The 12,336-nt window shown below is 52.6% G+C and overlaps 1 protein-coding gene across 9 annotated transcripts in view; it reads left to right on the top strand.

Annotated features, from left to right (window-relative positions):
* Window positions 1-12,336, top strand: part of MSI2 (musashi RNA binding protein 2) — a 389,160-nt gene that overhangs the window by 243,508 nt on the left and 133,316 nt on the right. For all 9 annotated transcript variants that reach the window (XR_009560254.1, XR_009560253.1, XM_030881655.2 and 6 more), the window contains exon 7: window positions 6,247-6,295. Coding sequence is in view for 7 of the 9 variants with exons in the window: in XM_030881655.2 (XP_030737515.1) it covers window positions 6,247-6,295 (49 nt within the window). In the remaining 2 variants the exon portion in view is untranslated. The remainder of the gene's footprint in view (window positions 1-6,246; window positions 6,296-12,336) is intronic.

Raw genomic sequence — 12,336 nt, 5'->3', positions numbered from 1 at the left:
CAGTCTTCGGGCAGCTGAAGGTGCAGGTAAAGCCCCTTTTATTTAGGGCCCGTCCACACACATACATTGCGATTAAGGCTCAGCTCTGGATTTAGCCATTTAGATCTGTGGTTCTCAGCCTTGGCTGTACCCTGGAATCCCTGGGGGCGCTTTAAACACTCCTCTGCCGTATCCCCGGGACCCGCTCCTGAGCGCTGATTTCACTGGTCAGCGTGTGGCCTCGGCAGCAGGGTTTTTTTTAAGTTCCTCAGGTGGTTCTGGTGAGCAGTCAAGGTTGAAAACTACCGATCTAGATTTCAACGAATGGGATTTTCCTGGCTGTTCCCTTTTGTCCTCCATTCTTCCTTTTGGGCAGTGATGAAAGATAGACTGTCCTTACCCTCTGCAAGGCTGAAGCATGCTGAGAAGTTTCATTCCAATAAGCTAGACGCCCTTACCAAGCTCTAGGGCAGGAGCGGAGTCTGGTTTTGTGCAGGCTGGTTGGAGGAGGAGTGGAGAGCAGTGCCGTCCTATGTGCAGAACAATCCCCGGAATAAGGCAGCCTCCGTCTCCAGTGGGGATCCCAGGCTTCTCTGTTCTGGGCAGTCCTGCCTCGTATACGAGACTCAGTCCACTCTTATGACTTCAGTGCCTTGAGTTTATAGAGCATCAGCAGGCCTGTTCAACCCTGCGCACTGTAGTGTCACGGTATCGCATTTATGGGCGTTTATTTAAACTAACGCTTGAAGTATTTGAGTGGGAGCAGGAAGTGAAATTGAAAGGCATTTGTTCTGGGGGAGTTTGGAGAGCTGCGTTTCTTCTTTTCCTTTTCCTCTCCCGCCTTGTGTCTGACCAGATAATTTAAGGATCATTTGAAGTGCATTTTCCTGCTTTGCTCTTGATACCTGTGGTGTGTGTGGGGGGGGTGTATTTGTATCCCAAGAGGGGTAGGACATTTCTGAGGGTGTGTTGGCCAGCCACAGCAAAGCTCTGGAACATCCTCAGTCACAGAGAATTTGTGAAGGACCGGTGGTGAATTTGATGCTCCTGGATGGGGTCCCAGCAGGTTCTGTGGTCCGTTTCAGCATTCTAGGCAGAATCTCTACTGATGGATCCTAGGTGACCATCCCATACAGTTCCCTCCGTTCACAGATGAGAAACTAAGGACCAAGAAAGGAGGTGACTTCCCCTCAGTGAGCTCCTCATGGAGCTGGGATTGGAACCTGGATCCTGCCCATGCTTTGTGCCACACTGTCTGCCATGAGATGGCTAAGGTCTCACCTCTGGATATGGTCCACATCTTCTGCCTCCTTCTACAATCACCCAGCAAGAAGGTCGGGCTCACAGTAAATCTTTAGACTCGTTATAAAGAGGGTCCGCTCATTCATTAAATGAATTAGGATTAGAGAGGCATCACCCACTGACTTGAGTGCTCAGATTGCAGATTTTCCTGGTGCTCATTTAGGGAGGAACATGTTGCCAATTTCTCTTGGCACTTCCAGCATCTCAGTCTCCAACCTCGCTACTGAGGTGAAATTTAGAGACGGTCCCTTCACATCCTAGTACCTGTATTCCACTAGGAAGGTGGAATCGATCGTTTAATACTCAGCTGACATTCCGCCTTTCACCTCCTTCCACCCATTTTCTTGCCTTTCTTCACTGTCTAGTATTATTTGAGACTGTGTATCTGCTTATAGACTAAAAGCTTTTTTTTTTTTTTTGAGAGCAGGGACCATGTATGAGTCACCTGTTTCCACAAGAATGCCATGTAACAAACAACCACAAAACCTCAGCGGCAGATGATAGCTGTTTATTTCACGAGTCTGCAGTCGAAAGTCCACTGGGAGCGGTTCTGCCGATCTTGGCGGGGTTCACTTGCATGCTTTGGGGTTGACCAGCTGTTCGCCCATCTAGGCTGGCCTCAGTTGGGGCAACTGAGGGGACTTGGCCCTGCTCCACGTGTTTCTCATCCTCCAGCAGGCCAGCCTGGCCATGCCCTTCTCATGGTGGCAGCAGAGGTGCAAGAGAGAACAAGGCGACACGCACAGACCCTCATGAGGCTGGGCCCAAAACAGACATACCATTCTCTCCACCTTTTTTATCGACCATAAGAAGTCAAGTCCAGATATAAAGGTGGGGAGGTAGACTGCCTTTCCTGAGAGGAACTGCAAAATTACAGGGTAAGGGGTATAGGGTCATTAAGGCAATCCATATACTATGGACCTATATAATTCGCCTCTTATCTGGAACTTAGGCTGATGCTTTGCAAGCAGTGCATAGTTAATAAATACATGTCACATAAAAGTAAAGTTAATTGATTAGATTTTCTAATCACAACTGAGCTGACTGACTGATGTAGCCATTAGCTGGAGTTTGTTGGAAGGGAAGTTTCTGTCATCCTAGGAGAATCTGAATTTCTCTTTTAGAATCTGAATTTTTCCTGCATTGGGTGCAGGGACAGCTTGGTTGCCACTAAGAAGTCCCTCTTCTTGTCATCTTTTCTGTCATGGGTTCTGCTGCTGTCATTTTCAGGATCTTGGAGTGTAAGTGTCTGAGAGACAGGGAACAAAGCGGGGGAGAACTGTTCATCACCCTGACGTGTCTCGGTTGCCCCTGGAAGAGTAATTTGGTTCATGTATTGAGCACTGAATGGATGTAAAGAGGGAGAAGCAGCTCTGTCCAGTGTCTTTAGCTTTTGTTCTTGTTTCTGCCCCTCAGAGCAGCACATGGGAAGTAGGGTCCTTAGGCCAGCAGCTGCATCAGCGTCGCCCAGGAGCTTGTTCGAAATGCAGACGCTGCTTCCTGAATCAGACACCCTGGGGCTGAGGCCCAGGGATCTGTGTTTTAACAAGTGCTCCAAGTGATTCTGACAGGGAGGAGGTTTGAGACACCCTGCCTAACCCCCGTGGCCCATGGAAGCTAACAGTGTCGCTCCCACTACTGACTCAGACACGGGGCGTGCGTGGGGCACCTCTGAGGAGGTCACGACGCACTCTGAGCCTTGCAATAGTCAGGATTACAGGCTCAGGGCCTCCTGGTGTTGGACACCAACGGGGGCACCCCCAACCAGCTCACTTAAAGTCACTTGCCCTGCTTTGTCGTTTGCAGGGGTACACCACTGAGGATGCCAGGGCTGCGTTTTATACCTGCCTTTACACCTGACTTTTATACCTAACTTTATTAGAAGGCAGATCTCAAGGTTGGAACAGGCTCCTTCTCCCCAGACAGACCGGGCAGGTGCCAAGACGTGGGACAAAGTGTGCTCAGGTTCAGACACCTCCTCCCCTTCTTGCCCCCTCGCTCTAGAGACCCCCCAGGACCACTAGGCCTGTGGGCCCCCACCTCTGGTACAAAGAAGTCTGTATGGCTGGTGAGGGCACTGTCAACACAAAATAAATACCAGCGCCTTTGAAGCAGCATTTCACCAGGGTTAGCGGTGTTTTCTCCCCGAAGTCAGAGAAACGCCTGTGTCCAGCCCCCTAACTCTTTAGCTCCGTGAACGAGGCCTGGCCTGCAGGCTGAACTCGGCACAGCCAACTAATCTCTGTGTGTGTGTGTGTGTGTGTGTGTATGTGTGTGTGTGTCTGTGTGTGTGTGTCTGTCTGTGTGTGTCTGTGTGTCTGTGTGTGTGTGTCTGTGTGTGTCTGTGTGTGTCTGTGTGTGTGAGAGAGAGAGAGACGGGCAGAGTTACCAGTTTGCTGTCTCCGGGGCTGAGTACCAGCCGCCTTGCCCGTATCCCTCGCATCCCTACGATGGAGGCTCACACAAGCCTCTTCTGTTTGATTCACATAGAACCGTGAGAAACAGCCCCGTATGTGAGGCCGTGGTTTTCATTCTATTCAGTCTTTGTATGTTCCGATTCTTCCAGTTTCAGCTCTTGCTGTTCTGCCAGGTTTCCATCGCATTGATGGCTTCTCTGAATTAATAAGTGTTTTGCGATCGTGAAAAGTTTTCTTCCCCCAAGCACCGGGACTTACCCATATTGATTTTTATCCCCTTTCTCTTTCCTCTCTAGCTACTTCTTAGACGTTCTATTTTGTAAAGTGTTAATAGAATTTTTCTTGCGCTCCAACGCTGTATCTATTCAGGAGGTCTTTGTGAGGTCCATTGTACACTGGACCATAGAGGAAAGAGCTCTATTCTTTTTTTTTTTTTTTTGCGATACGCGGGCCTCTCACTGTTGTGGCCTCTCCCGGTGCGGAGCACAGGCTCCAGACGCGCAGGCTCAGCGGCCACGGCTCACGGGCCCAGCCGCTCCGCGGCATGTGGGATCCTCCCGGACCAGGGCACGAACCCGTGTCCCCTGCATCGGCAGGCAGACTCTCAACCACTGCGCCACCGGGGAAGCCCAAGAGCTCTATTCTTTACGACAATGGTTGCCCCCAAAAAACATACACAGAGCCTCCTCCTCACTCATCAGGGTGGAGCAAATATTAGCAGGGCAGCATCAGAAAACATCCAGAAGTAGGAAGGAGAAGAGGGACCCAATTACGCACGATGGAAAGGAGGGGCGTTGAAAATACTTTTTCTTAATTCAAACTATTTATCTCCTAAGGGGATCTGAGTTTCAGTACCCAAACATGGCCAACACAGAAGGGGGGCTGTTTTTCTTACTGTTAGGCATTTTCAGCTCAAAATAAGGACTTGGCAAACATCTTAGAAAATATGGCAGTGGGTGTGAAACGGATGTCATGTTCACCTGCACGATACCCAGCAGGCTTCGCCCACCACCCACCCGCACCCCAGGCAGTGGAATCCTCCTCGAGGCCCCGGGTCGGAGTCTGCGATGCCATATGCTCAAACGTGACGGCCCTTTGTAGAAACAAACCGGTTGATCTTCTGGTGGTTTCGCTTGAGGGGTGCACGGGAGGCAGCTGGCTATGGTGTGTTTGGCCTCAGCAGGTGCCTTGGGGACTCATCAATCCTGCCTGGCCGGGAAGGGGTCTGGTGAAGGCACCCCCTCTCCAAACTAGCATCCCCTACTCCCCTAAGCCTGGTTCCTGGGAGAGAGAGGACAGCTCCTTGCTGGAGGAACAGTCACCGTGCAAGGCCATTTCCCTCCCAGTAACTGACTACAGAGATGGGGACCAGAAGGGGAAGGCCCCAGGAGCCTGCTTGCTCAGGCCCGGTTGCTTAGCAACACCAGGGGCCCTGACTCCAGAAGGGATGTGTAAGCTAGGCCAGTCCCTTGGAGGTTTGTGTCTGGCTTTCCTGCGCCTTCTTCCGTTCTCGCCTTGGCGTTGCTCTCCCCGTTATACTTGATGGGCGTCTAGAAAAATAGATTTGACTTGTCCGGAGGCACCATTTTAAACCTGGTCTTATTGCTTTGCCCAGTGTCTTCCCTTCCCTCGGAGACTGTCATCTGGGAGGAGTGAGGAATGAATAGCCGATGGTTCTTTTTCTCAGCTGGCTTAGCTCAGGCCCCCAAGCTCCTTTCCGAGCCTTTGAGCTCCAGTGAACAGTGCTTGGTCCTTCGCACCGCGCACACATGCACACACGCACGTTGAAATTGCTCCAAGCACGGAGCCCTCTGGCTAACAGTTCTGTCCACCCACAGCCATGTGGTTGGATTGTATTTTTACTGCCAACTTCGGGCACAAAATGAATGAGGAGACCAGGCTACTCGCCTGGCCAAACCAGGTACAGTCTGCAAGTGAATGGCTGATTGGTTTAGGACAGCACCTGCACTAAAGATGTGTCTTTTGTGGAGCAAATAAAGGATCGGATCATAAGTAAAAGGAGTGGAATTCAAAGCCAAATCTGGTTTCATAAGTGTGAGTTTCTTGAGGTCCATGTGGGACTTGAGTGTGGATCCTGACTCTCCAGAAATGACTAAAAGGGTTGCAGGATGCCTGGGGGGACAGAGGAAGGGACTAGGAGGAGAGACAGAGGATGCCTTTGGTATTTTCCTCTCTTTGATTTTTTTTTTTTTTTTTTTTTTTTGCGGTACGCGGGTCTCTCACTGTTGTGGCCTCTCCCGTTGCGGAGCACAGGCTCCGGACGCGCAGGCTCAGTGGCCATGGCTCACGGGCCCAGCCGCTCCGCGGCATGTGGGATCTTCCCGGACCGGGGCACGAACCCACGTCCCCTGCATCGGCAGGCGGACTCTCAACCACTGCGCCACCAGGGAAGCCCTCAAATAGGTTTTAACAAGCAACGTGACTTCTGTAACGGAAACTGCTACCCCCCCCCCCACCAATATATAAGGTTTTGTGCATTTTGTTAAAATTCCTAAAGCAGAGACTCTATTTTGTATTTGTTTTGCAGGTGGAGGATGCAATGCTGATGTTTGATAAGACGACCAACAGGCACAGAGGTAAGAACCCCAGTGTGGGGAGGTTGCCCCTTCATCCTCTCCTGCCTCCATCTCTTCTCACCCCCAGTCCTGCAGACAAAAGATACAGTGACTGTTCCAAAATCAGGCAGGTGGAGGTGACGTGTGTTGTGGATCTCTATTAAGAGAGGGGCCATGGTAGTGTGGACCGTTGATACTGGACAGTTAAAACACCATTTCCTTTTGGCTTGGGAACCGTCATTTAATTATGCAGCCACGCCCAACACGTGTTCTGATACACTTTTCCAATCCTTGCTTTCTTGGTCCTTGCTGAACCACAGCACTAAGTGGAAATTATTCACAGCAGTTACTCAGTTGAGTTCTCAATTTGCATTGAAGGGGGGGGGCGTTGAGAAGCACACTGTCAATCTAAAGAGCCCCCCCCCCAAAAAAAAAAAGCCTCATCCTAGGTTTAGTCGATGTTCGATGTATACAGTGGGTGCAGACCTGGAATGCCCTTTTGTGCCTCTTGGATGCTTGGAGGACATCTGCACTTCCTTGTATTTTCTCCTGTGCTTACTGTCCTGTCCATGTTTTGGAAAATGGGTTTCATCTTGGGGTCTAAGAACCCCTGAAGTGACACGCGGGATGTTTTATGTTTCTTTTGGGAGAGGTTTTCTAGCTTTGAATAGATTCTCAAAGGGGTCTCTGACCTCTGCCACCTCACCCCACCCTCCAAAAAAAACCACAAACACATTGAAATGATTCCTTTAAACAGAAAATTGGATGACTCTAGAAAATCCTCCCCAGAGGAAGCAGCATCAAAAGTTATGGTTTAGCGTTCCGTCCTCCGGAAGCTCCTGGTTTCTGGGGTTCCTATTCACGGGGCATTAATGAACAGAGTTTCTGAAGGGGGGGTGGCAGGAAGCAGTGTTCTAGAGAGAAGGGGCCAGCGATCAGTGTTTCCTTGCCACTTGGATGGCATTTAGATGTTTCTTGTGTTGTTTACATTCTTGCTGTCCCCTGTGATTAGAAGCAGTTACCCAGTGCTGACTGCATGTCTCCCTGTTCTGAGCAGGCAGGCTGAGTGAAAGGGAGGAAGGAGTGGGTGGGGAGCGATGCTTCCAAGGGTGGGAGAAGGAGGGGCTGTCCTGAGTGTGCCTGGGGAACCAAGCGTCTCATGCAGCCACCTACAGCATCCTTAAAAGGGAAAATAGAAAACTGGGGCCTCAGGGGTGTTATATGTTGGGGAAGGGATGGGGATGGGGTAGAGGATGAGGAGTTAGGGGGAGGCAAGGAGAGAAAAGAAGAGCTTACAGGTGTGGAATGATTGCCTTTGCTTCTGCAACGCTCTGGAGTGAGAGGAAGGTGGTGCCGGTGACGGGCGATTCTTGACGACCCTTGATCATCGTCAGCATTGCGCCGATCTTTATGGTTTTCCCAGCACTGCTTCCACACACATCTTCTACCTTGATCTTCACAGCAGCCCCCGGAGGAAAAATCACTTAAGTTCTTTATGCCTCAGTTTATTCATCTGCAAAATGGAGATAATATGGATACCTCCTTATAGGATTGTTTGGAGAGCGTAGTGCCAAGCACATCAACTGTGCATAAATGTTAGGTATTATTATTATTACCATCACCTCCATTTTGTGGATGAGGTAACCACATCTCAGAGGAGGTGCCTTACATCCAGGATCAGAGAAGGGACTCACACCTAGGACAGCTGATTTCAAATTCTGCTTTTTTTTTTTGCGGTACGCGGGCCTCTCACTGCTGTGGCCTCTCCCGTTGTGGAGCACAGGCTCCGGACGCGCAGGCTCAGCGGCCATGGCTCACGGGCACAGCGGCTCCGCGGCATGTGGGGTCTTCCCGGACTGGGGCACGAACCCATGTCCCCTGCATCGGCAGGCGGACTCTCAACCACTGCGCCTCAAATTCTGCTCTTTGTTGTCTCCACGTGCAGCAGGTTTGTTGAGAAGGGTGTTTTCGGCCTTTTATTTTCAGGGTGGGCGAGGTCCCTCTGAACGTGGAACTGGTGTTCAGTGTTAGAATTCATAGTCCTGGAAGATTCCTCAGCGGCTTCTAGGCAGTATTGTTATCATTCTTTTTTGAATATCAGTGAAAAAGGTAGTTTTGATCTCTTGCTCTGTGTCAGGCCCTTTGTTGGGAGAGATGACAGATCATCTCACTGAACCCTCTCAGCTGAGCCGGGAAAGGGGTTCGTCATCTGAGGGACCTGAGGGGGCGGCTCACCCTCCGTGTCAGGTCACTCGGCTGGTAACTGACAGAGCTGGATTCACACTCAGGACGTCAGGCCCAGACACGCTGCAGAGGAGGCGCCAGGGAAAGTTCTCCCCTGTTTCTAACGCAGATGCCTCCTGCTGTGGTTGAAGCCTCTTCCACTTCTCCAAGGGCACTGGGCACAGTGATGGGGTGGGGGTCCCTCTGTGACTGGGTGAGGCTCCTGTTGTGAGCCTAAGGGAGGTCACCTGTGGCCCAGCACTCAGAGTAGCTTCAGGAACGTGGTCGCTCACTCCCCCAAGTCAGGACTCCCGGTGGCGACGGCGGGATGGAGGGCGGGCAGAGCGGGCAGAGTGCGTGCACGGCGCGGCCCCCTCCCCCAGCCAAGGCAGGGCCTGCCCCCCATCCTTCTGCCCTGCCCGCCTTTAAGATTCCTGTGGTCAGTGCAGGACCCCTTACATAATTCATGGAGTCAACAACAAGATGAAAGGCAGGGCCTCTTATTCGAAAACTATCCAGAATTTCAAGATGACAGCAGAGCATTCAACCAAGAGTGGGGCCCTTCTGAGCACGGGGTGTATGTGACAGCTCAGGCCGCCCATCCAGGAAGCCGGCCTGAATGGATGCAGCCTGTGGCCGGCCTGATGCTGGTGGGGCGGGGAAGAGAAGGCAGGAGGGACCGTGTGCCCAGAGGTTTCAACGGGAAGGACCTGACACCTGCTGCCCGTTTGCTCCTGTAGAGAAATCTGGTCCCGCTGTCCCACCTGTGTCGGCGGGGGCTTTGGCCCATGCATGCTTTCCAGCCTCTCCAAACAGCTGAGGGGGAGTTTCTCTCTGGACGGGGTGCTGAAGCTGGGGTAACACTTCAGCGATCCAGAGCATTAGGGGAGGAAAGAATTTTCTCTAAAGAAAGAACATATCACGAGAGAAGCACAAATCCTAGATGTGGAGCCAGCAGGCCTCACAGCCCTGGCCTGATGGAATGTGCACTTGGGATCAGGAGATAAGCACAGGAAAGTGAAGTCCTCCTGCAGCCACCTTGCCCCAACCTTTCCTTCACCTCCTCGGCTTCCTGTTTTCCATTATCTTATCAAGAGGAAAGTGCTGCTGGAGCAGGAGCTGAGGACACCTCTCTGGCTGGCACTGCCGCCAGCCCTCTGCTTAAAGAGCCCCAGACCATTAACCCCTCCGTGTCGTCAGGGCACACTTAGTGCTTTCCGTCACCTTCTAACCCAGCCCCGTTGGGCAGCCTGGGCGGTGACTTGTCCTCTGCCCCAGGCATTTTGAAAACCACCTGTGTGCCCCTGAGCCGCGACCACTGCTGTCAGGGAAAACTCCGTGGCACGGGGCCTGGCCTTCTGGGAGTCAGGCCACACTTGCCATTAGGAGCCAGGGGTCGGGGCAGCTTTTCCACTTCCTGCCCCACGGTGGCCGCCTCCTGCCTGTCCCCGCTGGTCCCGTAGGCACAAGGGTGGCCCTCAGTTCACTGCTCCTTTCACGGAAGGGCCAGCCTGTGTTTCTTCCCACTTTACATCTGCACTCGGACCTCGGTAGCACCGTGGGAAAGAGCCCAGGGGAGAGTCCGGCAGACGGTGAGCCCTCCGGGGAGGTGCATCCTCCGTCCTGGAAGCAGGAAGGTCGTTCAGCATCTGACTCTCACAGAAGTGTGGCGTCTTCCCACCTTCGTCCTTAGAGGGACCGCCTTCCAGCTCCTGCTGCCCCTTTGCCTTTAGCCAGGGGCACTTCTCCTAAGCTCTCTGAACCCCTCAGGCTCTGCCTCTGGAAAATACATGAACTGGGACCGCTGAGCTCCAGGACCTAAAGTATGCTTCTGGCTTTTAGCTTTTTAACTGGAAGTAGGTTCCAGATTGTTTCCTTTCTCTAACTAGCGGAGGGGGAGCAGTTGTCTCCGGTAGGGGTCCCTGAGATGGGGCTGGGTCTGCAGGAGGTTCATTGGGGATGCTCTTCACGGGGACTGGGCAGACGGAGGTGACGACCTGCGATGCCCTGGGGAGTTTGAAGAGAGGGTGGTCCTTCAGCTGCCCCAGTTATCCCCGTATGTTGATCAATCATAGGAGGCAGCCCACCTGGGAAGCAGGTGTCATCTTGGGCTTGTACCGGGGAAGTCCTGGAGGGGACCAACAGCTGGGGCCGTCATCCAGCAGCACTCCCAGCGGCTGGGGAAGATGACCTTCATTCCCGAAGGGGGGTCTGACCCCCCCCGCCCCATCAGAGTGCACACCATAGTGGTACAGGGTTCTGTGTTAACCAGGTTGTGTTAGCACTCCTGGTAGAAACAGCCACTTTCTGAGCACCCCTATACCAGGTGCTTAGCACGTACTGTGGAATCTTTATGAACTGAGCTGCCCAGAGTGGCACACTGGTCCGAGCAGAACTTAGACGTAAACCCACCCTGTCCAAGCCCGAGCCTGTGTTCTTAGCCGCTCTGCGAGCACGGGGCTAGGCAGTGGTTTAAAGCAGGAGAGTCGGTGATCTTAAGGACTTGAGCACCTCCTTATTACTAGTCCTTCTCCACCCCATCCTCTTGCCAGACTACAATGTACCTCCATTTTTCAGACGGAGAAACTAAGGCATGTGGAGTTTTGGAAAGCCGCACAGCAGGTTCCTACAGCCAGCTGGGGAGCTGAGCTACTGGTAGAAGCTAGGGCCTTCCTTGGCCCCGCCCATTGCTTCATTTCGCGGCCTTCTCTGAGACCCTTTGTGCCCAAGGACAGAGAGAATGGTGGCTTTCCAGCCTTTTCAGAGTCATTGCATTTGCTCTCTAAACGTTTTTAGAGGTGGGCTGAAAAATATTGGACCGATCATCAAAGGATTTAATCATTGAGGAAAAGTTTGTCGCTTTGCCCTTGCAGAACTCAGATAAGATCTTGAATTCAGCATTAGGTATTGATCCCAGAGTGGGGCTGGAGGTGGGCAGGGAGGGAAGAAGCAACAAAGTGCTATCCTTTCTGATTTGCTCTTTGGTGGGCGGTTGGGGGGAAGCTGGCTGAGAGCCAGGGGGCTGGAGGACTCTCCCTGTATCCGCCCTGTTTGAGACAGTGGATGACGGGGATGCTGGTTGCTGAAATACATCTCTCACTCACCTCCTCATGGGGGTAGGGAGCCTCCTAAGAGCTCATTCCAGGGGAGCCTCAGATGCGCTGCCTCCCTCTGACCTCAGGGCCTGCACAGCCAGGTCCCTCCAAGTCTGGCGCGTCAGGGGAGAGCTGGGCGGTTGGGGGCCCAGTGGAAAATGAGCTGGATGTCTTTGAAGCTTATCAGGTGGCCTGGTGAGGGTCAGCTGGAGAGGGAGTGATTTCTGGCGAGTACAGAGGAGAGACCTGGGGACAGGCCTTCTCACTCCCAGTGGCTTCCACTACCCAGCAGGCCTGTTTGCTCCGGAACATTGCCAGAGGCGAAGGAACAGGATACAGAGAGAAAAATAAAGATCAGTGTGATGGATGACTCCTCTCCGGACTGTTAGCAGTTGCTTATTAAGTGCAGTGCTAATGGCTTTGGAGAGGAACAACAGCTCCGAGGCAGTCTCCTGTTCTGCGGATCTCAGAGAGCACCATCCCCAGCAGGCTCCCTGGACAAAGAAAGTCCTCTCCCAGGGAGGCTGTGCCCATCGGGAGTTACCAGGCTGGAAGGGCGCCACCAGGCTGGAAGGGCGCCGTGGTGGGCCCTGTGGCTGGAGGGAGCAGCCTTCTGCATTCTGCAGTCTCACCTCAAGGCAGCAAGACTGAGCTTGGCTTCTCCCAAGAAGCTCGTACAGCATCTCTATCCCCAAAAGCAGCTGACCGAAGTTTAAGGTCTTCGTAATTTGCGTAATTAGTTTA

Source organism: Globicephala melas, chromosome 20 (assembly GCF_963455315.2).
Source record: "Globicephala melas chromosome 20, mGloMel1.2, whole genome shotgun sequence".
Classification (NCBI taxonomy): Eukaryota; Metazoa; Chordata; class Mammalia; order Artiodactyla; family Delphinidae; genus Globicephala; species Globicephala melas.
The sequence above is the reverse complement of the archived record's forward strand: the minus strand, read 5'-3'. Positions and strand labels throughout refer to the sequence as shown.